The 25508-nt window shown below is 45.4% G+C and overlaps 1 protein-coding gene and 1 long non-coding RNA gene across 3 annotated transcripts in view; one reads left to right on the forward strand and one right to left on the reverse strand.

The window, feature by feature from the left end:
- RAD54L (RAD54 like) overlaps nt 1-25508 on the forward strand; it is a 57098-nt gene that overhangs the window by 19690 nt on the left and 11900 nt on the right. Inside the window, exons 1-6 of one of the 2 annotated variants that reach the window (XM_023932485.2) lie at nt 19427-19603; nt 19768-19857; nt 20885-21004; nt 21734-21794; nt 23331-23466; nt 24212-24281. In XM_023932485.2, coding sequence (XP_023788253.2) covers nt 19475-19603; nt 19768-19857; nt 20885-21004; nt 21734-21794; nt 23331-23466; nt 24212-24281 — 606 coding nt within the window. In that variant the 5' untranslated portion in view covers nt 19427-19474. Of the gene's footprint in view, nt 1-19426; nt 19604-19767; nt 19858-20884; nt 21005-21733; nt 21795-23330; nt 23467-24211; nt 24282-25508 lie in introns of those variants that run through there. The other variant, XM_023932484.2, reaches the window with a different exon arrangement.
- On the reverse strand, nt 12948-18397 carry LOC147651720 (uncharacterized). The gene is made up of 3 exons (XR_015273797.1): nt 15293-18397; nt 15015-15169; nt 12948-13343 (listed from the first exon to the last, which is right to left on the reverse strand). It is a non-coding gene; the product is annotated as an uncharacterized LOC147651720 (long non-coding RNA).

Below are 25508 nucleotides of genomic sequence, written 5' to 3' on the forward strand. Positions count from 1 at the left end.
GTACACAGCCTTTTAGGCTCAGCAGACTCTGCCTGTCCTTCCCCATCAGCAGGAAGATCAAAACAAAGTCTGCAAAGCCCCTTATGGGGCTGGGCTTGTCTCTGCTCCTGCTATCTTGAAGAACAGAACAAGGAGCAGCAGTGGCAGCTACTCAGCAAGGACCATCTGTAATGCTGTACCAAAGATGATCTGCTGCACAGCGATGCAGAGGAACCTCTTGTGCCCCAGCAACGCAGTGCTCTGCCACTCTTCCCTATGCCTGCCATCTCCCCTCTCCCAAACTCACCATCCCCTTCCCTTCTGCACCTAATGAGAGAAGCAAAGCAGAAACCACAAGACTAACTCCTACACACACCCTCTTGCAGGTGCCACCTTTCCTTTGAAGGCTCACCTGGAGTTGGCAGGGACAGTGGGACCATCATGAGTGTGTGGGCAGAGATGCTGAGGTCCTGGCACCATCCACTCAGCCAGTGTTTAGAGGGCCACTCCACAGAACGGGGACACCTGCTCAGGAGCTGTGTGATCCTCACAGCTGGATGTGCAACAGGTAGAACATGACAGAACAGCTGAACACCTTTGGCCCCTGGATTTGATTTCTGTGAAAGAAGGAGATGTAAGCAAGCAATGGTTGCTGCATTCCTTCCATGAGTGGCAAGGGCCTTGCACTGGCTTCTTCTTTCTGCTTTTGTTTGGAGGCCAAATGCAATAGGAAATACCAGAAGGTGGAAGTCATCTCCAACTGGTGGCTCTGGTTTTTCTCAGGGTGACAAAACCTTAGAGATCCACAGACCATTTAGGAGAGATGGGGCCGATGGTGTCTCATGTTATTTGGTGAAATTAATGAAGTCTAATCTTCTTTTTCCTCTTGAAAATTGAAATGCCTTAGGAAAACTGTATCCTCTGTCTCGTGGCTACAGGCAGCTCTTCTGAATAAGCTATTGTCAGGCCTCAGAGATGTGAGTCACAGCATCTTTAATCTCTGGGCGGGAGCATTCTCCATGGCTTTCATGCTTTGGAATAAATCTTCAGAGATGTTCCCAAATTAAGCACGATTCCTTTCTAATCTCCTTGCACTTCTTCCTCTCCCCATTTTATCAGCCAGGCTCAAACACATTTCACATGGCCTACTTCGAAGCAAACTGATTAATGTGATCACTTCAGGTTTTAGGAGGGATCAGTGCTTACAGCATGGGAAAGGGCTCCTACTGCTGCTGGCAGCCCCAGCTCCACAGGGCCTTGGGTGGCTTAGAGGGATCTGCCTGTGAGCAGAGCTGACAGCAGAAGGTGGAATCACAGACTCACGTGGGCACCTTCCCAAGTCCAGCAGGACTCAGTGTCCAGGCAATTCCCTGAGCCCTTGAGGACCAGAAGCAGCATCATGTTGTTTAATGTGGCCTCCTGGGCCTGGGGGAGAAGGAGGGAGGAGCTGCTGGCCTGCAGAAGGGATGTGCTGTGCTGCCCAGTGGCACCGCTTCCCTTTGGCAGCAGCTGGGTACCACAACCTCCGCCTGCTCCTTCAGCCAGAGGCAGCTGAGCAGAGGATGGCAGCTCGTGCTGCTCTGCTGCAGCTGGCACACATCTGGTGTAGAACAGAGGGTTTGGGTCTGCATCACTGCCATGTGGGATTCAGGCCTAGCTGTGGGGTGTGAAAAGCTTGGGTTGGGAAGCAGTTGTCTGAATGTCAGTCAGGGACAGAAAGGGATGTTGGAAAGGGGCGGTGAAATGCTTTGGAAAAACACTAACTGTGGATCCATATGTGTGTATTGATGTTGCTCACAGAGAGAAAACTGCTCCTCTTGGCTTTTGTGAATCAATTTTTCTGATAAAAGATGCAATCTCTCTCTGCCAACCTGCCTGTGTTGAGCTCATGTTGTCTGACAGAGGGGCTGCTGGCCTGCAGTGTCCTTGGACAACCCCCAAGAGCTCACAGCCTACACAGACAAAAGCTGGCAGTGATCAGCTGTGTTTTACAGGCAAGGAGCTAGAGATGGAAGAAGGAATTTCCCTCTGCAACTGCAGTTTTGAAGCAACAGGATCCTGAATTCAGGCTTACATTTGCCTGGGGCTGGGAGTCTCAGATGTATAAGTGCCCTTTGATTTGCTACCAGGCTTCAGAGTGGGACAGGCTACAGCTTCTGAATGAAATATTAACTAAAATGCTCAGGTGAAAAAACAGCACATCTTGATGGGTAACAACAAATGGGACATTGCCCATGGAAAGCTGAACCTCATGGAGCTCCACAGAACTCATGGAGCAGAGTAAATATTGATGGTGGAGGGGATAGGAGAAGCACAACTAAACTAAATAAAAGTCTTGAAAGGTGCAGGCCTCCTGATGCTGCTTGTTTCCTGCAGAGTCTCTGCCTCAAGCAGAGCAGGGTGATGAGGAGCCATAGAGCTCCTGCCTTTGCAGTCTGGCCCATATGTCAACAGTTTTGTGCATTTTTTTTCCTTGATTGACAAGAGTGAAGGACCCTCATGCTTTAGTGAGTGTATAATGGCTGCCTTGATGTCATTTATCGAAGCTTTGGAATAGCTGTGCTTTCTAATTACTTCTTCCCACCTGCCTGAAGAGCACCTTTTGCTTTTAGATTAACTTCTTGCTGTCTCTTTGAACTTGTGCCTCTGTACTCCAAGCACCCTGGGTTTTGTGAGATCAAGGAAGGCTTGGTTAAGGTAAAAGGCAAGTGATCAAGTTGGTTTTTATTTCCTTTCCTGCACAGAGACGTGCCAGGTTTGCTGATGAGACTGTGTGTGGCACAATCAGAGCCCTGGCGCCTTCAAAGAGACCCTCCAAGAGAACAAGTTAGTAAGTGGCCTTTGAAGGGGAAAAGCTTTCTTCCTAATCTTCAGAGGGGCATCAGGAGTGTAATAAAGAATTGGATGAATAAAAATTCGAAAGAAAAGGTTTAAATAAAGTATATGTGATTGTAAATGATGAAAATATGGATTGAGAAATCCTCCTCCAAGTCGAGGCAGGATTTCTCTTCCAAAGCAACAGATTGCAGCCAAGCACCCAGATAACAATCGCAAGCAGGCACATCAGCCCAGAAAGAATGGGCAGGACACGGGCCATCAAACGAACAAAAGAACGGGCCCGGACGAGATATCGCCGAACCGAGCATCTCCGCCCTGACCACCTGTGCTAGAGAAATGGAGAAACTAGACAAAGGAAGAGGAGCCAGCCGAGATAGCCATCGGCTCCAGGATGGGTGCCACCACTCCACCCTAAAGGCCCGGACCAAAATGATATCAAAAAGACATCCTGGACCTCTTTACATATGAGGAGCCTCTGCCCAACGTCTATTGACTCTATTCTCCAGTGCCAGGAAATCTATTCTTCAAACAATCAAGAACCTCTTAGCAAAGGGTGCCTGCTTGGAATTTGGCCTCGGGACACAAACTTCCTATAAAAACCCAGGCCAAAGGACTCTCAGGTGTGGATTTGGGAGCATCTATACCTTGCGTATAGACCCTGTCCACCCAGCGCTGCGCTGCTTATTTTATTGTGGTTTTTTCTCTTTGTTCGAATTTATTATTGTTTGATAATAAATTTTCTCTTTTATATAACCCGAAATTGCCTTTGCATTTATAACAGATTGGTGCCGTGACTCGGATAAGAGAAATTGCAGGAGAATCTCGCTACCCAGGACGGGTACCCCCGCTGATTTTAGCGGCCTGGTGAGCCGAGAACCTCCGCAGCACATTCCTATATCCGAACCAAATTTAGGCTAAGGAAAAACCACAATAAAAAGGGAGAAAGGATCCAGAGAGCTCGGGAAGGCAAGGAGCCTTCGAGAAAGCCGCGGCTTGGTAGCTCATAAAAAGTCATCTGTGCACGAAGACACCCTCGCAGGAAAATAGCTGTAAGTATTGTGAGGTTGAGCTGGTGATTGGGCGATTGTGTGAGACGTGATCTGATCACGGAGCGAGTGCGGACTTCAAGGTCGCGGTTCCATCCTCCCGCGAGGGAATTGGCCGGCCAAGAAGGAAGCGATTCGGTGTGAGAAAGGTCTCTCTTTACACGATTGTAAAAACCTGGGACGAAGGAGGTCCTGGGGGACCGATCACAGGAGGCTGAAAGGGGAAGAGGACGTCCTGTCGAGCTCGGGAATTAGTAAACCCTTTCAGTCAGCGGGCCTAGGCAAAGGTCCAAGAGAGAATCGAAGTGCTGAATACAAGAGACTCCAGTACAGCTAACTGCGAGGTGAGTATTAGCAAAGACTTTGATTCATCTGGTAAAGGCGGAACGAACACAACGCAAGAAAGGTAAGATATTTTTCAATATGAGACAAAGAAAAAGTAAGATGCAGAAAAAGGGTAATGAAAAGGGTCCCTCTGAGAGAGAGAAGGGATCACTAGACATCCCACCGGAAAGTCCCTTGGGATGGATGTTAAAATATTGGGAAAATTGCCCTGAGAGAAAAAAAGAAATCTAAGGCAAAAATGATCTGGTATTGTGCCGAGGTCTGGGGAGGGCAAGAACTGAGAAACCACCTCACTTAGCCTGTGGTGGGCACATTTGAAAGGTGGACGTGTAACGAGTATATTTGCGAAGTATAGAGCAGAGAAAAAGTAAGCTACAAAGGAAGAGCACAGGGAAAAATCCCTCCAATCCGGAGGAGAGATCACCAGACATCCCGCTGGAAAGTCCCTTGAAGTAAATGTTAAAACACTGGGAAGATTGTCCCCTGAGGAAAGGGAAATCGAAAGAAAAATTAATACATTATTGTATAGAAGTTTGGGGAAGACAGGAGTTGAGAAGTCACCTTACTTAGCCAGTGTTAGGCACATCTGAAAAAATAGACCTGTAATAAGTTGTTCTCCTATGTGGAGAACAAGGACCCCTCGGACCCCGAGGAGAAGGAATATGCTAAGCTCTGGTTAAACGCCAGGGTAGAGCTGTTCCCAATGAAACAAAAAGAAAAACGTGAGTCGAAAACTGAATCTTGGGAACCCCTTGACCACTTACCTCCCCCGTACCATGGACTGGCTGGGCCGTCGTCCCCAGATCAAGTGGTGCCTTCAGCACCTTCGGGCCCCCGAGACCAACCCACTGAGATGCATGTGTCTCAAGCGGGAGACTCGGTGCTGGCAGCGATGCCAGCAGCCCTTCCCCTTTCCCCGCCTGCAAACACCATAACCACAGGAGTCTCTTCAGAGGTTTCTCCGGCACAAGGCTGGGGACAGCTCTATCCGTCCTTGCCGGTCCGGCCGCCACAGCCGGGACCCTCACACTTAACTGAAGGGGTCCCTACCGGTAACCGGGTGGCAGGGGAGTTCCCACAATCAACAAAAGGGAAAACCCCCACAAACCTCAGTTCCCCTCCTGCAAGTAGAACTCGTTTGAAAGCAAAAATGATGGGCGAGGAGGGGGGAGAGAGCAGTGAGAATGAGCACCGGTTGTTCCCTCTCAGGGAAGTACCGACAGCCCCGGGAGTGATTGGATTTGTGAATGTTCCCCTTAACTCCGGGGATGTGCGAGCGTTTAAAAAGGAGATGGGGCGATTGTTAGACGATCCTTTGGTGTGGCTGAAAAGCTGGATAACTTTTTAGGAAGTAGTATTTACACATACGATGATCTTATAGCCATCCTGAGATCGCCTGTTTAATCAAGAGGAAAGAGAAATGATTAAACAAGCCGGTATCAGAGACTGGGACCGACGCAGTCCACAGGGGACACCAGGTGACCAGAAATGGCCTAGCGTGAGCCCGAGCTGGAATGCCCAGGGAGGAGGGCAGGCAGAGCATGGTGGATTTAAGAAACATGATTGTTCAGGGAATAAGAGAGGCAGTTCCCCGAGGTCAAAACATTAGTAAAGTGTTCGGGGAATGCCAAGGGAGGGAGAAATCGCCCACGGAATGAGTAGAGAGGTTACGGCGAAGTTTTCAGATCTACTCTGGAACTGACCCGAACTCTCCCGTGGGGGAGGTCTTACTAAAAACACAATTTGTTGCCAAATCCTGAGAAGACATTAGGAGGAAATTAGAAAATATTGACAGGTAACAAGATAAAAGCCTCCAAGAGCTTCTGAGGGAAGCTCAAAAAGTATATATGAGAAGGGAGGATGAAAAACAGAGATTGTAAGCTAAGGTTTTGGTAGCTGCGGTCAAAGAAGTCCAAAAGCAAGAACAAACACAAGGTAAGTTTAAAACACTACCTAGAAAACAGAAAAGCACTCACAAGGCAGCCCCTACCCCACAGAGAGAGCTCCCCAAATGTTACTACTGTAAGAAAGTAAGACACATTCAGCAGGATTGCAGGCAAAGAAAAAAAAAAAAAAAAAAAATGAAAAGATTTTTCAAGAAGATTAGGGCTGTCAGGGGCTCTTTAATTTGGGGACAAGAACATCCAAGGAGCCCTTGATAAAATTAAAAGTGAGTCCCCAATGGCAGGAAGTAAGCTTTTTAGTGGACACTGGAACAGAGAGGTACTCTGCAGAAATTGCCAGAGGGGTGTGTGACAAGCAAAGAAAAAGTTTTTGTAATTAGAATCAAGGGGGATCCTTTCAAAGTATCTGTAATAGAGATGTAGGAATAGAATCGGAAAATAAAATTTGTTTAAGAAATTTATTGCTTGTAGAAAAAGCAGATTATAATTTATTAAGAAGAGACATGATTGTTGCATTAAGAATTAATATCGTTGTTAAAAACTCTGAATTAGTAGTAAAAATATTCAAACTGACTCCCAAAGACGAAGAAGAAATTAACCCTAGAGTGTGGCACTCAAAAGGAGAAATAGGGAAATTAGATATCAAGCCTATTAAAATAGAAAACGAGGACCCTGAAGACCCTATAAGGATCAAACAATATCCCATCCCGATGGGAGGGAGAAGGGGATTAAAACAAGTAATTGACGACCTCCTTAAAGGGGTACCCTGAAACCCTGTATGTCTCAGCATAACACCCCCATCCTGGCTGTAAGAAAAACAGATAGCAGTTTACGATTAGTTCAGGACCTCAGAGCTGTAAATGTTAGAACCCGAACCAGATTCCTGGTGGTGGCCAGTCCTTACACTTTACTGAACAGGCTCTCACCTAAAGATGTATGGTATAGTGTAATCGATTTAAAAGATGCTTTTGAACTTGCCCTGTAGATGAAAAGAGTAGAAATTTCTTCGCCTTTCAGTGGGAGGACCCGGACACAAACCGAAAGCAACAGCTGAGATGGACGGTCCTCCCACAGGGGTTTGTAGAATCCCCAAATCTGTTCGGACAGGCTCTGGAACAACTACTCACCCAATTCATTCCAGAGGAGGGGACAAAATTGTTACAATATGTAGATGACTTGTTAATTGCCGGAACGACGGAAGAAAAGGTGAAGAAAAGCACGATTTCTTTACTGAATTTCTTGAGACAGAAGGGGTTAAAAGTATCTAAATCCAAATTGCAATTCACAGAGCCCGAAGTAAAATACCTTGGTCATTGGATATCTCAAGGGAAAAAGAAATTAGACCCTGAGAGAGTAGCAGGGATTCTTGCACTCCCTGCCCCAAAAACAAAAAAGACAGATAAGACAATTTTTGGGGCTCCTGGGATATTGCAAACAATGAATTAAAGGATTTAGTGAAAAAGTAAAATTTCTGTATGAAAGGTTAAACACTGATAAGTTGAAATAGACTGAGCAAAATGAATTTAATTTTCAGAAATTAAAGGATGCACTCATAACTGCCCCCGTACTAACTTTACCGGATACCAATAAGAATTTCAATTATTCGTAGATGTGAATAGACAAGCAGCACAAAGAGTTCTGACCCAAGAGTGGGCAGAAAAAAGAAGCCCATAAGGTTTCTCTCAAAATTTTTAGACCCGGTTAGTTGGGGTTGGCCTACTTGTTTGCAAGCAATTGTGACAGTGGATTTATTAGTAAGAAAAAAAAAAAAAAAAAAAAAAAAAAAAAAAAAAAAAAAAAGGGTAACTTTCGGAGCTCCCTTGATAGTCTACATGATGTAAGAAATATCTTACAACAAAAAGCAGAAAAGTGGTTGACTGATTTGAGGCTTCTGAAATATAAAGCCATCTTAATCAGCTCGCCTGGTTTAGAATTAAGAACCACTACTGTGCAGAATCCTGCGCAGTTCCTGTTTGGAGAACCAACAGAGAAACTATTACACAATTGCATTGAAACTGTGTAATTGCAAACTAAAGTTAGACCAGATTTAGAAAATCAGGAGTTAGAAAGAAGAGAAAAGTAGTTTATAGATGGATCCTCAAAAGTTGTTGAGAGAAAAAGAAAGTCAGGATATGCTATAGTGAATGGCATATCAGGAAGCATTGTGAAATCAGGCCCCCTGAAAGCAAGCTGGTCTGCACAAGCTTGCGAGCTTTATGCTCTCCTGAGAGCCCTCCAGGGGTTAAAAGGAAAGAGGGGGATCATCTATACAAATTCGCGGTATGCTTTTAAAGTAGTACATACTTTTAAGAAAATTTGAGAAAAAGAAGTCTGATAAATACGAAAAGAAAAGAGTTAATCCATAGGGAAATCATTCGACAAATTCTACAGGCTGTCAGAGAACCAAAAGAAATATCAGTTGTCCATGTAAAAGGACACCAAACGGGATGGCAGTTCCACACCCGAGGTAACAACCTGGCAGACAAAAAGGCAAAACGAGCGGCTTTGTTAACCAATCTGCAGAAAAAAGGACTGATTCCCCAAAGCACAACACTGGGATTTGCCATACACCAAATGCAGCCTGGGGATAAAGTCCTGATCAAAGCTTAGAAAGAGCTCCCCCTCAACCCTCACTGGGAAGGACCGTTTCTCGTCCTCCTGACCACAGACACAGCTGTCCGGACTGCAGAAAGGGGCTGGACACACTCACCTCGAGTGAAAAAAAGTAACAGATTACAACTCCTCCGAGTGGAAAGTCACCACACCTCCGAGAGAGCTGAAAATCAAACGCCGGCGTCATCACAAATGACAAGTGACGACCAGATAAGTTGTATTAATCCTGATTGTAATTGTTTTCCATTTATCCACTTCGAGTGTGCTTATTGTAAACAGATTTGGGTAGCCCACTGTTTAAGAGGGTACAAACCTAAAGGATTGTGCACAAAGTGTCTAGAGAAAGAACAGGAGGAGACTAGCCGTTTCTTAACACTTGCCACCCGGGCGGGGTCCTTGGAACTAAACTCTCCTGAGTGGTTCCTATTGTTCCAAAAAGGGTTAAGAGGCCAGTTAGATTCCAAAGCCAAGGCTTTAGAAATCGAGGGCCGAAAAACAATTAAAGTTTAAAGTACTGTGTAGGACAGACCCAACTAAATCGTCTCGGTGAGCTACTTTCAAAAAAAAAAAAAAAAAGGGCACGCCTTAAGGACTACCAGGGCCCCTGAAGACAGTCCCTGCTGCCGAGAAGATGATAATCCCCGCCGTATGTTCCTATACGGGCGAAGGGCAAGGCAGAGGGATGCAATGGTGGGGAATCCTGATAGTCCTGAGTCTAGCCGTGTGCTTGGCCGAGGGAATGAGTCCCGAGGTACCTCCAGGGGGAGAGTCCCTGGAGAAGTGTGAGCAGTGTCAGACTGCCACAGAAACCGGACGAAAGATTGACTGTCCTCCAGAACTGCAAAAGGGGATGTGTTTTTCCAACAGCACTCAGTATAAGATCTGTAAATTAAAGGGGGAGGTCTGATGTTACCACTCAGAGGCAAGTTTTAAAGACGGGCAGTTTCAAACTCCTGAAAGACAAAAGATCAAAACTACCCACTTCAGGTACAAGAGAGAAGTGGGAGGGATTCCTCCGATTTCAATTTATAGTCAATGTAATAAGACCATCTAGATCAGAAGAAAAAGACAATCCACCTTTGTAGCATATTTCAAAATCAATCCTATGTTACAATAAAGCGAACTTGAAAACGTGTACTATAAGTGGAAAAATGTATTAAGAAGATAGAAATTTAAAACATGAAACAAAAGCTTCCTTCAATAATGAACCAATAATTTTAGATTTGTTAAAAAGTGAAGTTAACCGGGTATGTTTACAATTTGACCAAGTATTCTGTTTCTCCAGAGATGAAGACGAGTTAAATCCTAAAAGCAAAATATCAGACTGAGAGAAAAGTGAATGTGGTTAATCTCACACTCATCCCTCTGTAAGATTGAATAAAATAATACGAATTTTTAATGTAGTCAAATTATTAAGTGGGGGACTGTAATAAAGAATTGGATGAATAAAAATTCGAAAGAAAAGGTTTAAATAAAGTATATGTGATTGTAAATGATGAAAATATGGATTGAGAAATCCTCCTCCAAGTCGAGGCAGGATTTCTCTTCCAAAGCAACAGATTGCAGCCAAGCACCCAGATAACAATCGCAAGCAGGCACATCAGCCCAGAAAGAATGGGCAGGACACGGGCCATCAAACGAACAAAAGAACGGGCCCGGACGAGATATCGCCGAACCGAGCATCTCCGCCCTGACCACCTGTGCTAGAGAAATGGAGAAACTAGACAAAGGAAGAGGAGCCAGCCGAGATAGCCATCGGCTCCAGGATGGGTGCCACCACTCCACCCTAAAGGCCCGGACCAAAATGATATCAAAAAGACATCCTGGACCTCTTTACATATGAGGAGCCTCTGCCCAACGTCTATTGACTCTATTCTCCAGTGCCAGGAAATCTATTCTTCAAACAATCAAGAACCTCTTAGCAAAGGGTGCCTGCTTGGAATTTGGCCTCGGGACACAAACTTCCTATAAAAACCCAGGCCAAAGGACTCTCAGGCGTGGATTTGGGAGCATCTATACCTTGCGTATAGACCCTGTCCACCCAGCGCTGCGCTGCTTATTTTATTGTGGTTTTTTCTCTTTGTTCGAATTTATTATTGTTTGATAATAAATTTTCTCTTTTATATAACCCGAAATTGCCTTTGCATTTATAACAGGAGTGTCCAGCATGAGCATTCATATGCACTGCCCACATATCCTGGATGTGTGCAGTGGCTTCTGTGCTCCTGCGAGTGCAGAGATTTGGGGGCTGTGTGATAGGTGCCTCCTGTGTGTGTGATGTTTTGCAATTCAAGCTGATCTACTGCAGACAGCTAAATGTCCTGGACAGAAATGCCAATGTCCAGATCCTGACCACTATTTAGCAGGATAGTAATTTGAGTTTAAATTGGCAACAATCACATAGTTCTTACCGAATATGTATTCAGTGGAGCTTTTAAAATGACAATTCACTATAGTTTAGTTGTGGTGTGGAGGAAAGTCCTAAGGTTTTCCTGAATACTTGTAAGACATTTAGGCATGAATGATAACCTGGAATTTGCAGCATCCTTATTGTATTTAGCAATGGGGCAGGAGTTGTCCTTGGGCTTTGTGCAGCACTGAGAACACCAGGCAAGCTGAAAAAATGACATCCTCTCTTTTAAGATTTGTATCCCGCCCATCTGTTTCAAGCAGAGCATTAAGCTGCTCTGACGTCTCTTCAGAGATGACCGTTTCTTATGGAAAACTACAAATTAAGTCAAGAGGGAGGTCTAGGGCTCACTTTCATCCAAAGCATAAACCCAGCTGAAGGGTGTACTGCCTGCTCTAAAAAAATGCAGTGGTGGAAGGTCATTCTGACCCAGACAAGGTTCTCCCTAATTTCTGACCCATACATATCCTCTTGAGCTGCAACTGGAGCCTAACACTTTCCTTTCTTACTTCTCATCACAGAGAAGATGCCCTACTTTGCAAGAACTTCTTATAAATTTGCAGGCTGATCTCATATTCCTCTTTCCTGAGATTAAAAAAAATCATATCCTTTTCAGTTTCCCTCTGCACTTCCTATTTTCAAGGGCTTTGATAATGCTGGTCGCTTCTCACCTCCTGACACACCGAGACTGGGTACCCAAAACTGGGCACGGAATTGCAGTGTTGAGGGAAAGGATGCTGTGACATCTGATGGTTTATGCCTGATGATACACTCCAGCAGCAAAGCTCTTTAACAGCTGCACATGTGGTGGCTCCAGCAGCTGAGGACTGAAGGAACCCTGAGCACAACATCCATCCATGCTAGAAATTATTGCTGCTTGCACACAGGTATTGCTCAGAGCAAACTGCAAAACCCTGCTGAAAAGCAGGACAAGTTACTTGGGAGACATGTGGGCTGATCTGAGCACAGCCCATTTCCCAAGAAGTTGTTCCTGAAGGCTGAGTTCTGCTTGGAGTCCATGGTGTCCTGTAAATGAGATGTTTCATGCTCTGGTGTGACTGTCAAGAGGCATTTTGCACTAGCAGAGTTTCTTTCTCCTCTCCCCAGCTGCCTGTTTACTCCAGACCTGTCAGAATGGCATGCCTCGTTCCCCTGTGAAAAATTTGGTGCAAGCAGCCAAAGGATTTAAAAGTTATTAGGGGGAAAAAAAAAAAAAAAAAAAAGAGAACAGCAGAATAATTCTGCTTCTTTCAAAAATAAAGCTTAAAAAAGATGAAAGGTATTTGCCTTCACTCTCTGTAGGCTCTAACTTGGCAGCCAGCTGGAGAGAATTTGGGAAAGCAATTCCAGGAGCCCGGAGCTCTTACTGTCAGTAAAACCTGCTGCTGAGACAGCGAAGCCATCTCACTGCAATCCTCTTTCCCCTGCTTCCTGGCAGTTTCAGTTTTTTTATAGTGTTTTCTTTGAGCTGTCCCCCAGTAGCTTGATCCACTTCCTGTGCAAGATGGCAAGTGATTGCCCACAATCACAGCCAATTCCTTGCCTGGCAGTCCAGGGCATTGAGGTTTTTCCTTTTTAGTTTTATTTTTAGCTGCAGAGACTCATAAACGTTCTCATACAGGTGGAGAAAACAAGGATGATAAGCAAGTTCTAGAGGTTTAGAGTACATGCTGAAGTCTGTGTTGTGGTGGGGCTCAGTGTGTCCAGCTCGGCTGCCTTGGAAGGAGGCACCTACACTCAATTATTCATGTCCCTGCTGTGGACAGAAGGTTTCAAAAAGTTCTGGCCCACATCTCTTCCTTTCAGAGGCTACTTCCCCCATGACTGTAGATGCCACTGCACATCCCAGATATCCCTCCATGACAATCCCAGGGCACTGAGAGGCATTAGGACATTTTTCACCAGGGCACTGAACCAAAAGGCTGAAAACTTGAGTTAGTGTGAGTGGGACAAAGTGTTGGCGTGCCCATCCTCAGAGATCTTCAAAGCTTGACCAGAAAATGCCCAGAGCAAACTGATTTAATCTTGGAAGCTAGGCCTTGGAAACTGGAACATGAAGTCAGACCAGAGACTGCCAGAGGTTCCTCTTTACCTAAATGAGTCTGTGACTGTGGGCATGGTTTGGGGTAAAACTCATCCTTCTGGTCCTGAGGTCTCCATCTCCAGTAAAGCGAAAGTCACCTTCCTGATTCTGCATTACCCATCCAGCTGAAATCATAAAGCAGAAAGTGAAAAATAAAACACCCAATCCCTTTTTTCAAGGCTGGAAAGATTGTTGTGCTTGTCAGACATTTCATTTTTTATGACATTTTTACTGATTTTTTTTTTCCTGAAAATGTTATTGCTTTTTAGCTTGACTGAAAACCCTGCTTTCAGAGAGAACCTCTCATAGCCATCTTGATAACATTTTCTGTTGTTTTTTTAAAAACCCCAAATGATTAAAAGCCTTCATTACAAATGCTGAAAAACCCCTCAGTCTGCCTGTTTTGAGCCCAGCAAAATGAGAACAACATATAGTTCTGTATTTTTCACTAAATACTTCTTCCCCTGTATTTTTTTTTTTAGTCTTTCCATTCAGCTGTGAGCTTTCCAGGGCAAAAATTGCCTCTTTAACAATGTCATTTTCCAGCTCCCACTTCACTGAGGTTTTCAATTTGGATGGGAGCTCTAAGTCAGATAATCATTCAAGACCACAATGTCTCTGGTTCAAAGCTGTGCTGACCATTTGAGCTCACAGCTACAAACTAAGACTTTCAGTTTATTAAAGCCCTAAGTTTGATGGTGTTTTTTCTTATTTTTTCCCTAGTAGCTTTGTTCACTGATGCCCTGTTTGTTTTGCAAGATATTATAAAACAGCAATCTTTTTTTTTCAGGGAGATGCTGTCCGTTCTTTGCTTTTCAGGAATTGCAGCTATCAGAAATTATTGTCTTAATGCCTAAGAGATCTGTCATGTCTGCCCCTTCCCTTAACACTTACAAACATATATCATGTTGATGAATTTAGATGGTCATTTAAAGGCAAATTGCTTGTCCTACTTTTTGCTTCTTATTGATTGTCATATAATTAACTGATTCATTTTGTTAATATAATCCAGAGTGCCTGTAACCCACTTAATCAGCAGAGCCTGATCGGAAGACTTGGGTTTAATTAGACTGCTCTAATTGCCCCACTGAAATGATGTTTCCTCTGTCCTGAGCCATTACTTATAAAAGCCAGATTTTCTTTTATTTTTATATTGAGATTTAATCAGGGGCAGAGAGAATAATATTATGCCTCGTGCCAGAGGGAGGACTCTAACCAAAGACAAAGGGGTTAGGGAGAGCAGTCCCACATGGTTAGAGGTGACACATCCCTTGTTACCTGCTGAGGACCCAGCAGGATCAGGGCTGTCCATGGTCCATGAGGCTGAGATCTGCTCTTGGATTTGCTCTGCAGCTCTCTGAGTGTTCTCTAAGTGCCTGAGCTTGCCAAGGAAAATTGTAACTGATTGTAAATTTCTTGCAAAAATGGACCTTCAGCAGGGCTAAATCAATTTGCAAAATCAAGCTGAATTTGGGAAGTCATTTCAGCCTCCCATCCTCCCCATAAGAAATGAGGGATGTGTTTTTGGAAGTGCCAATATAGCTTGACTCTGATGTTTCCTAAATCCAGGCTTTCTCATATTCACAGTTGTGCTGTTGGCTTGCATGTGCATATAAAGGTGAGCGAGATAAGACTGGCTAATTAGCTTGTAAACAAAATAGAACATTTTGCTTTGCATCAAATGAAATATTTTGGGTTGCTGAGTCAGACTTATGCATGTTTAAAAACATTCTGGCAAAAAAAGAATTAAATTAGATGCAAAGGTGGTGCAGGGGAAAATACCCTGTGGGGGTTACCTTTCTCGAATGAAGGGCTGGCTCCCGAAAGCAGTCCTGATTAGTGGGAAAATGCCTGAAGTACTCAAGCTGCTGATGGCTTTTCTCAGAGTGGGGGGATATCACTTGGTGGGCAAGCCTCTGTTTATGGGTACTTTTCAGACAGTGCCAGGAGCCTGAAGAGGAATTAGCTGATTAATGTGAAATTAGTGCCAGAGACTGTGATTAATAGTGAATGCAGGAGCAATGTAGAAGGAGAAAGCGCAGGGCTTTGCCTTTGGAGGAGGTTGTTGCATTACCTGGAAGCCATCCCTCCTCCTGATATCCCACTGCTCCCACATTCTCCTCCTGTCTCTGTGCCACTGGTCCCTTCTCCATCTCTTGACTCTCAAGCCATGGCCTGAATTGTGTGCAGATCTCTGTCCTCGATTTCCAGCACAGGGACAAGGAGGTATTTGGAGAGGGATGCAGCAAACCCATGAGGAGGAAAGTGAGCTTGCAGCATTTCTGGGGCTCAGAGCTCACCTGGGAGGATTTTTCCCTGCTCCTTTTGCCTTTGCTGCTTTAAAGAAATAGCATCTTTTCTAATAGTAATAAGGATTAGGTACCACTGGAGGCAAAGGGACAGCAGTCAAATGAACCAAAAGAAACTGAAACCTCATATGCAATGTTTGAAGGTGAAGGACCCCCAGCGTGACTCAGTCACCCAGCTCTGCCACTTTGTCGAGGGACACAGAGCTGTGCCCTGGGTGTGCTCAGGTTGCAGTGGGTGATGGAGGGGATGAGGGTCAGCCCCCTCAGCCCTTCCCTGCCAGGCACAGCTGTAAGAGCTGGAGGCTGTGCCAGCTCAGCATCCAGACGGCCGGGGGTGGGATGTGGATCAGCGCCTGACTCACATCGCTCTGGGCTCGTGACTGTGTTCTTTTGGGTGCTAATCATGCAAACGTGCCAAGAGCAGCAGCAGTGCTGGGATCTCTGCTGCCGATCTCCTGTCTCCTTCCAGCCTGTGACCTGGCTGCATGTAGAATGGCACCTGGCCCCCAGAAAGGAAAAGGATTTTTCACCCTGAAATTAACATTTTCAAAGCACTCAGTGTTTCCCCTCTCAGTGAGTGGCTCTGTTGGAAGGGCAGATGAGCTGTCTCAGGTGGTGATGAGACGGGATCACAACTCCAGCTGGCAGTAAAGTGGGATGATCATAGTCAGTTTCCCTCTCGTGGTTTGCAAAGGAATTAACTGGAAGGATATTCAATTACTTTCTCAGGTGAATATGGTCAAGCTGTGCTGGTGCGTCCTGTAGTTCTGGTCCCTTCTGAGCTTCACCTGAGAAGATCCAGGTGGCACTGATGAATTTTGTTAAAGCTGTAGTTCTGCCCTTCTGGTCATAATCACAGATTTTTGCCTCACCTTTCCATTGCAGAATGGCTGGAGCTGTTGGACAAGGTCTGAGGAGTCCTTCCATTAGGAGATATTTTCTTACATTATCTCTCCCTTGTGCTGTTTTCTGCCTGCTACAAAGATCACAAGTTCTCTTGTCTGTGAAGGACTGGATAAGAGGCTCCAGTTCTTTTAAAACATTTCTTAAAAGTTTCTGTGGGGAACTGGGGAAGGTCTGCATTCCACAGAAAAGGAAGGAGCCTTAAAATGAAAATTAAAAAATGAGGAGTGTGTAAAAGAAGGGAGATCCCACGAGTCAGGGCTGTCAGTGGAGAGCCAGAGCATCCACAGGGTCTGATTGCAACAGTGGTCCCAGGGAAATGGGGTGGTGGTTGACACCCAGGGAGTGCCATGAGCTCACACCATGGTGGTGACTGGAAGACAGGCTCTGTTTGATGTGGACAAACAATATAAACAATAAATATTTTTGGACTGCTTTTTTTTGCCTAATTCTATAGTCCCTGAGGAAGATGTTTGGCATCCTCCCCTCTCCTTGCTTGTACTGGAGGGACTCAGTATCCTGCAGAGACAGCAAGGGAAATGACAGGATTATTCCCCATGGTGATTATCCTGTGATCTCTCAGGGCTGTACAAATGGGAGCTGATTACAGTAGAAAAGGAGTAAATTGTGTAATTAGAGAGGGGGAAGAGGGAAGAACTTAACCTCTGCCTGAAGGTGCTGGTTTGGAGAGGAAAGTGGAAAAGAGAATGCTGAGCAGTGTCTGTTCTGGAACTCACAGCCCTGGAAAGAGCTGACCTGGTCCCTGGCTGCTCCTGTTGCTCTGTGCAAGCCCTTTGATCCTCCCTTCTGGAGAAAGAATGAAATATTTCCTTCTGCTGGAACTCTTGACCAGGTTTTTTTTGTGAACAAAGTCTCTGTTGCGTGTCCACCTTGCCCCAGGCCTGCAGTGTGGTTGCCTTATGAGGGGACTGGCTGCACTCAGACATTGGCATCACCCCAAATTTCCCTCTGGGATTTGTCATGAATGCTTAGAAGAGAAAAGCCATTGCAGGATGGAACCCACAGCAGTTCTGTGTTGGGTGTAAGATGACTAAGATCTTTCCTGTTGCTTTACATGGAGCAGGAATTTTGCCTCCCCTTCCCTTTATTATTGACCCAGCCTGGCCTGGGCCATAAAGTGTGTCTGTTCCCATTGCTGGGAAAAAAAAGCACACAGCAGAACTGCTCTCAGAGCCACAGAGAGGGAGGCTATTATTGTGAATATAATTCATGCCAGGAAAAATAGCCAATTACCTTCCCATAGAACCACTCTCTGCCCAGTGAGCCAGTAATTGCAACATCTAACATTCATCATGGAGCTCTGAAAGTGCTTTGGGAATAAAATACTGGCAAATGGATGGACTTGAAAAAGACAGGGGAAAAAAAGTAAAGTTAAGGCACTAGATATTAGGGGGTGTAAAATGCCTGCAAGGAATCTATGCACACTTACACCTCAAGTCCTACAGATGCAAGAATTTGGCTTTGTCTTATATTCACTCTACTTTATGTTTTAAAGTTACATAACTGTATCAATGTAGATGTTTAATAAACTGAATAGTGAAATAGTGAGTTGGGGACAGTGCCAAAGGTGCTTTCTTCATGTTTAAGAAGGTCAGCTGGGCAACTGTGGCATACGTAAGTTCTTGCATTTATTTCCCAGGTTAACCAGTGAAACAACCAACAAAGGGGAAATCCATCTTCCTCTTTCTTCTTTTCCTCCTTGGAGGAGGAAGAAAAGATTAAGTTCTTTCAAGAGCTGCAGGGGGTTGAATATGTTTGCTCTGCTGGACTGCACTAAAGGCCATGTTTCACTCCCTGCCTGTCCCCAAGGTGATCCATGGACAATGTCTGGAGATTTGTCAGGTTTTCCAAGATCTATTAATGCTGTCAGCTACTGAAGCCTCCAGGAACCCTCAGGCTCTGGGGAATGTGCTCCAAGGCCTGTGAGTGGCACCTCTTCCCCACAAGCTGGGTGGGAATCTCATTCTGAGGAGGTTGCCTTTCCTGTCTGACAATGGAAGAGTTAACTGCATGTGTCAGAGGACTTGGCTCTTTTCACCAAGTTGTCTGGGGTTTTCCCTGTGCAGCCAGAAGGATAATTTAGCTGTGTGTCTTCGAAATGCTTCGGTCTTGCGCCCTGTAAAACGTCTGTCCTTTAAATTGCTTGGTGAGCACCAGCCCTCATTTATCATGTCAGCTGTGATCCATGGAACAGCAACAGCCTCGCTCTTTCCTGAGGACTAGCCTGCCCTTCTCTTTCTTGAAGGAAAACAAATCTACGCTGAAATTGCTGCTGCCCTGAGTTTCCTTTTTCGCCCTGAACCCTCACAAATACCCTTTAGGGAGCTCCAAAGGGATTTTGTCTTTCTTCCATGGGTGCAGAGAACAATGCTGGCCCATAATCAGAGATTTTGGGTCAGCCATAATGTCATACACAGTATAGGTAATGTCAGACCTGTCAGAACGGCTAAGCTCACAAAATAACCTAAGATTGTGCCAAATCGAGACAAAATTGTAAAGGGACAGCTTCCCTCTCTGCACTTCTCTTTTCTGGGCGCCAAGGGTCACCTGCCTGCCCATCACAACAGCCAGGGCTGTAATTCCTGCTATTGTAATTCCTACTGCAGCCACGCCTCTGCTCTCGTCTTCACACCTTTGTGTGGAGATGGCTCCCTTCACCTCCCTGCCGGCACCCGAGCTGCTGAAGAGCCAAAAGAAATGTCTCCATTGCTTATTCCCCTGTACTGATTTCTCCAATACAGTCTTACACCCTGACTCCGTGGCGCAGCTTCTGTAGGCCAGCACTGCTCCTGCTTGAGGGGAGCAGACCCGGCAGGACCTTTCCTTGGACAGAAAAAAATTCAGCTTTTGTTTCTTCCTTGTCCTCTCCAGTCCCCCTTTGAACATCTCTACTTGACACAGAAATTCTCAAGTCCTCTAATCGCTACATATATATATATATATATATATATATATATATATATAAAAGCAGTGGATTGTATTTCTTCGTCATACCCTCCCTCCGCCGAGCCCCGAGCGGATCGATGCGGCTCTGTCCTGCTCGGCGCTCGCTTGGCCACGCCTGTGAGCGCGGGGCGGAGCCGGCCCGGCGGTTTTCCCGCCAGCGGCGCGCGCGGGCCGTTACCGCGTCCGCGCGCTCCCGTGAGGCGATGGTGGGTGCGGGGAGGGGGGCGGGTGGATCGGGCCAGGCCAGGGGTCTGGGTCTGGGTCTGGGTTTGGGTTTGGGTGTGGATCTGGATCTAGGTCTAGGTCTGTGCCAGTGCCAGTGCCAGGAATCTCCCAGTCCCTCACCGTGTGTGTTGTGCCTCTATTCCAGAGGAGGAGCCTGGCCCCCAGCCAGCTGGCCAAGAGGAAGGCGGGCGATGAAGATGAGGAAGAGGAGGAGGAGGACTGGCAGCCCCCGGCGGTGAGCGAGGGGCCCCGGGACGTGGCCCTGTGTGAGCCCGCAGCCGTGGGCAGGGGGATGCGGGGCGGTGCTGCATCCAGGTCACTCCCCGGTGCTCGAGCCTGCTCATCCTCTGGGCATCGCGCCCCCGGTTTGCGCTGCCGTAAAACTTGGTGTATCGGGTTGTGGTTGGTGGAAGAACTTCATTGTGTACAGACGGTGCTTCGTGGTTATGGAAAAACTTAACCCTGTGAGAGCTTCAAGTGCTGTGTGAAAGGAAGGCTAACTGGGCAACTAGGAATAGGCTGTTTAAGACAGAATGTTACATATTTTTGTAACAGGACATGGGAGGATCAGTTTCACCGATTATCTGTAAGAGACTGTAAGGACCTCGTTTAGCCATTCATAATGACACGAATCCCAGCCCTAATCTTAATTTACAGTTATGTTCTATATCATACAGATTAAGGAAGCTCACATAATGTTTTCTTGGTCAAATTCATTTTTCTGTGTCAGCAGGTGTTTGAAACCGTGCCTCATGCTGAAGAGGACTGTGTTAAATCAGGAAAGAGTTCAATAACTTATTTATTTTCATGCTTTTCTAAGTGTTTGAAATGTAGGGTTCAGTGTGAGGCCTTGCACCTGCATAACACCAGGTGCCATGGAGCCTCTGGGGACTTTGATGTAGTTTGTTCCATGCTACTGACCCTTCCTTTTCTTAATTCTGCTATTTTTTTTATTTTTTTGGGTGGTGGAACCAGGCAAATCTAAGTGTGGATAAACTTGCTCTTTTAGAAGTTAGAAAGTGGTAGTTATTTTCTTAACTAGGAGAATGTTTTGAGCTTCGTGTAAGTTAAACTTCAGGGTGCGTGACCTTGCTGTGCGAGTCGTGTGGCAGCAGGGGTGAGTGCTGGCTGTGTGCGCTCAGAGCTGCTTGGCTGCCTGGGCAATGGTCTGTGTGCTTTGGTGCTTACTGAGTGTGACTGCAGAGCATCTTCTGCTCTCCCCAGCTGCCCCTGAAGTGTTTGGCCCCGGTTCTGTTTTCCAGAGTCGGAAGAGGCAGAAGGCAGCCGGTGAGACGGAGAGTGGAGAATGCTACAGATCGCCTTTCCGCAAACCCTTGGCTCAGCTGACCAACAGACCCCACTGCCTGGACAGCAGTCAGCACGTGAGTGGGGTTGCTGCTGGTACACAGACCACTCAGCAAGGAAGTCCAAATGCCTCCAGGCCCCATTTCAGACTGAGGTGTTATGGAAGTGCCATGCAGACAAAGTCGTTTGAAGAGGCTTTCTGTCAGCTCCAGCCCTTTAATGTTGAAGGACCTGTGGTGGGAGAACTTGCTGTAGTGGAAATCCTGAATGAGGGAGTTATGTGAGGCCCAGGTGAAGGGATGTGAGTTGCTTTCCACCCAGTGGGTCAAATGCTGTCTGCCTGCCCAGTTCTCTCTGGGCTTCCACTGCTGGAGACCAGATGCTGGACTAGCTGAGTGCTTGCTGATCCAGCATGGATGTTCCTGCAGTGGTAACCCAGCTCCTTTACAGGAAATGAGTTGCCTGACTGAATTACCAAGGCAGGGGGAAGCAATAAGTTTTAAAGAAGTGAATAAAGCCAGTGGATTTAGGAAGATGGGAGCTATGAAAAATCAATTTCATGTATTAGAAAACCCAAAGGAAAATAGTTTTGAAAAGCAGAAGTGGTGGAGGAAATTGTGCTGAATTGTTACTTTTTTCCTTTTGGATAGTCTTGAAAGTAGTTGGAGTTGAAGCTTGAGTAGATTAAATTGAGGGACTCTGAGTACTTGGCAAAACTTGAGTTCTCAAGAAATGTCCTGGACTTGCTTTCTTGAGCAATCTCTGATTTCAGACTTCTGAAATGTGTTTTCTTTCTGAATTCCTAGGAGGCTTTTATCCGCAGTATTTTGTCCAAACCCTTCAAAGTCCCCATTCCAAATTATAAAGGTAAGATGAGGAGGTTTAAGGTTTGTCTGTGTTGGCTGACTTGGGTAAAACAGATGATACTTAGGCCTGTCAAATATATCTGTGGGGATTATTATTATTTTTTGCACTGATGCATATGTTCCAGAAATCCTGACTTAATTTTGAAAGAGAAGTACTGGCATATTAGCAAAGTCTTCATATTTCTTACTAGTGTTTAGTTTGGATAATCCTACATTTCAGAATTGGATTTTGTAGTCTTACTGTTATGTATTTGATGTAGTGCCAGGAGATTTTACACCGTATCACAAATACAAAAGCAAAATGAATTCCAAGCCACGAAGGTTTATCATTTAAATAATGATGCTAACAGACAGAAGGCTGAGGTGAAAAAGATTGTATGTGCCAGTTTTATTTCTACTTGGCTTGGTGTGTTGAGCCTCAAGGTGATCTTCAAAATGAGGTTGTTTTGAAGTTCAAAGCCTCAGCTGGTTTAAATCAGTGAAACATAAGATCTCAGAAACAAATGGGCCTGTTTATGTCCCCTGCTTCCCCTTCACCCTCCAGCTGAAAAACTCGAATGCAGATCAACTAGTTTCACTCAAAATATTAAAATGTCTATAAGCAGCCACTGAATATGGAATGACAAGCCCCAAAAGAGTTTAGTAAAGCTTGCTTCTGGAGAAGCTGATTTGTCAGGAGGCTCAAACAGACCTGTGACTGGGAAAGCTGCTTTCTGTGGCTCTTACCTTGCTCTCTTAATTGGGAAAAGTGACTGTTCCTTGTGCTCCTTCTTTCTTGTGTGTGCATTGCTGCCTCAGCTTGTAATATGCTCCTGTTTTGCAAGGAGCTTTAGTAAACAGTGGACAAATAGACTGATTGAATCTTTTTCAAGCAGAATCAATCCTGGGAGCACAGTTGCCTGAGTTTTGATGGGAAAGTTTTTTGTATGTTCTTGTGTTCATCTCCATTTCAAAACTTTGACATCAAAATACAGTTCTAGGAAAAGGGACTCATGCTTGGTTTCTGCTTTTCACAGAAATTGGCTCTAAGGCCAAACATCTACTATTGCTCAGGAGAGAGAAAATAATACCCCAGAGCAGGTAGTGACAATAAGCTGTAGAACTTTGTCAGTGCTAAAGATGAGTTCCTGACCTTACATCTAAGATACAACTCTGGCTACGTCTGGGTTAGGTGACTGCAGAAGAGGATTTAACCCAGCATATTCTGTATGTAGGAGTGTGTTTGTTGAGATTCTGGAATCCTCCTCAGCTTTCAAAAAACTAGAACAGCTGCCTTGGGTGAGCAGTTCCATTGTTCCATCTTGGCCTCTGTTCCTTCATTTCATTTTTTTCCTGCTGCAGAGCTTCCCACTGTGTGCTGCCAGAGCGCTGCCAAACAACAGCCCTGCTTAGGGTTGCTGTCTGCACCAGCTGTGCGTGCACCTCCACTCCAGAACCCAATTAATTCACTGTTCCTAAGTGTAATCACTCTGCTGTGAGGCTCTGCTTGCTTCCAGGAAGATGTTGTTGTTTGAGCTGTGCCTTTGTTTGCTTTCAGGGCCCCTGGGCTTGCGCTCGCTGGGTGTCAAACGGGCAGGACTGAGGGGTCCTCTCCATGACCCATTTGAGGAAGGAGCTCTGGTTCTGTACGAGCCCCCAGTGCTGAGTGCCCATGAGCAGCTGAAAATGGACAAGTGAGTCATCACCTGGCATGAATGCTGCAGCTCTGATCTCTCTGGGTGTAGGTTTATGTGCTTGTCTCCCAAGTGTGTTCAGCTGGGGTCTGAACATCAAGGAGAGTTTAATTCCAAGTATTCTGCCTGGATTGGTTCAGGTATGGTTACAACCAAAGAAGGAATGTACCCATGCTGGATTTCAGTGTTCTTTCACTGGCTGTTCCATCTCTCATGCATCAAAAATTTAAACCTGTTGCAGGGAATGAGCATACACACTTGAAAAAATTGCTTAGAAAATCTCATGGCTTAATCATTAGTCAGGAAGCACCAGCAGCTAAGGACAAGCAAAGGAAGACAATTGTCAAATATTAGGCTGACTACTGTTTTTATTCTGAAGCAGTTTCTTCTGTGCTGTTGTCATAACTTAAAATGTCTGACACAACTGGATTTTCATGGGCAGAGGAAGGGGTTTCTCTCTCTAGAAATTTAGTTATGATACTGTTATAGAAACAAGAAAAACAATACTGACATTTTAACAGTGTCTCTAAACCACATTCTGCCCTTGTTTCCACCACATACATGGTTTCACTGATGTTTCAGATTGTGGGTAGGTCTCTAACTTCATTCTCAAGGCTGAATAAATCCATTTTTCACTTTCTTGTTTGAAGGTGCTTCCCCTGTGCCACAGGGGAGATTTAACAAAACCGAAATGTGCGCCAAATTCCTTAATCATACTCTCTTCCTCCTTGACTGCCTCCTGCAGGGACAAGGCACCTGTCCATGTTGTGGTGGATCCTGTCCTCAGCCGTGTTTTACGACCCCATCAGAGAGAAGTAAGTTTTCCATTGGGACCTGAGGGTGTGGCTGGAGGATTTGCTCCATTTCAAAAAGCTGCATTTCCTCTGCAGGACTGCATAAATGTCTCAGACTGACAGTCTAACAGACTCAAGTCTGTTGCAAGTATCAAGTCAAACATTTGTTTTAAGCTTCTTCTGAGAGGCCCAAATGCTGATGATACTCCCTGTCTGTTTTCAAGCAGAGAGGGCTGAAAGTCCTGCTTTTACTTTTCTTGAAGTCTGGAGATGTAGGGTGGAATAAAATGTGGAGGATGATGGAATGTAGTTACAATAAACTATATTGCAGCTCAGTTTTGAGTCAGGCAGGGCAGACTTGCCACCACTGTTTAACTGCTCAGCAGAATTGATTGGATCTGCAGTCCCTGAGCCAGCAAACACAGAGGCTCCAATTTCTGGTACTATGGCTCCAAACAAAGTGTAGGGTAGGTTCCTACTTCAGTTTGCTTTGTTTGGAGGCTGCCCTTGGTAGCTGTGAGCTGTGCCTGACCTATGCAAACTTGAAATTTGACAGTGGAGGCTGCCAAAAAAACATTTTATGTTGCAAATAGGTGCAACATTGTAATGTGGCAGCAGTGGATACAACTCTCCAAATATCTCACATAGGCTTCTGGACGGTTCAAAGTTCATCCCAGATGCAGTATATTACCATTTAAGCCTGGAGGGAGCACAGATGGGAGCTGTGATTGCTGATCTTTCAGGCTAAGCTGGTCAAGCTACATGTGTCCCTGCATGGGAGATCTTCAGATGGCTCTGAGAGCATTGTAGGCTTAGTTTTGTCTCAGATCTGGTAATGAACCTGTGACCCAGTGTAATGCTCATCTCTGGCTACATAGCTGGAGGCACTCTGGTTTTGGGTAAGCTGCTGCCTGCTGGTGCTTTTGTCAAGTAATTGAAGTTCTGTTGGTGTCCTAGGCACACTGTTTTTTGGCAGGTAAATGTCAATGGTAAAGCAGTTTCTGCTCTAGGCTGACTAGTAAGTCTCTGCCTGCTATGGTGCTTTATTCAGCTGATGCTCCTACATAGTTGTACAGCTCTGCTTCAGCTTTGTTGTGACTTTTGTTCAGGTGCTGTTTCTGCAACAAAATGCAGTCTTATAGTCAGTAATGTACTTCATAATCGTACTGGCTTAAATAAATTCCATTAGCCTGTTACTAAAAGCCTAAGAAAGAAAAGGACTTGAAAGTACAGGTCGAAGTGCTCTAT

The sequence above is a fragment of the Cyanistes caeruleus genome, chromosome 9, assembly GCF_971803275.1.
Source record: "Cyanistes caeruleus chromosome 9, bCyaCae1.hap1.1, whole genome shotgun sequence".
Classification (NCBI taxonomy): domain Eukaryota; kingdom Metazoa; phylum Chordata; class Aves; order Passeriformes; family Paridae; genus Cyanistes; species Cyanistes caeruleus.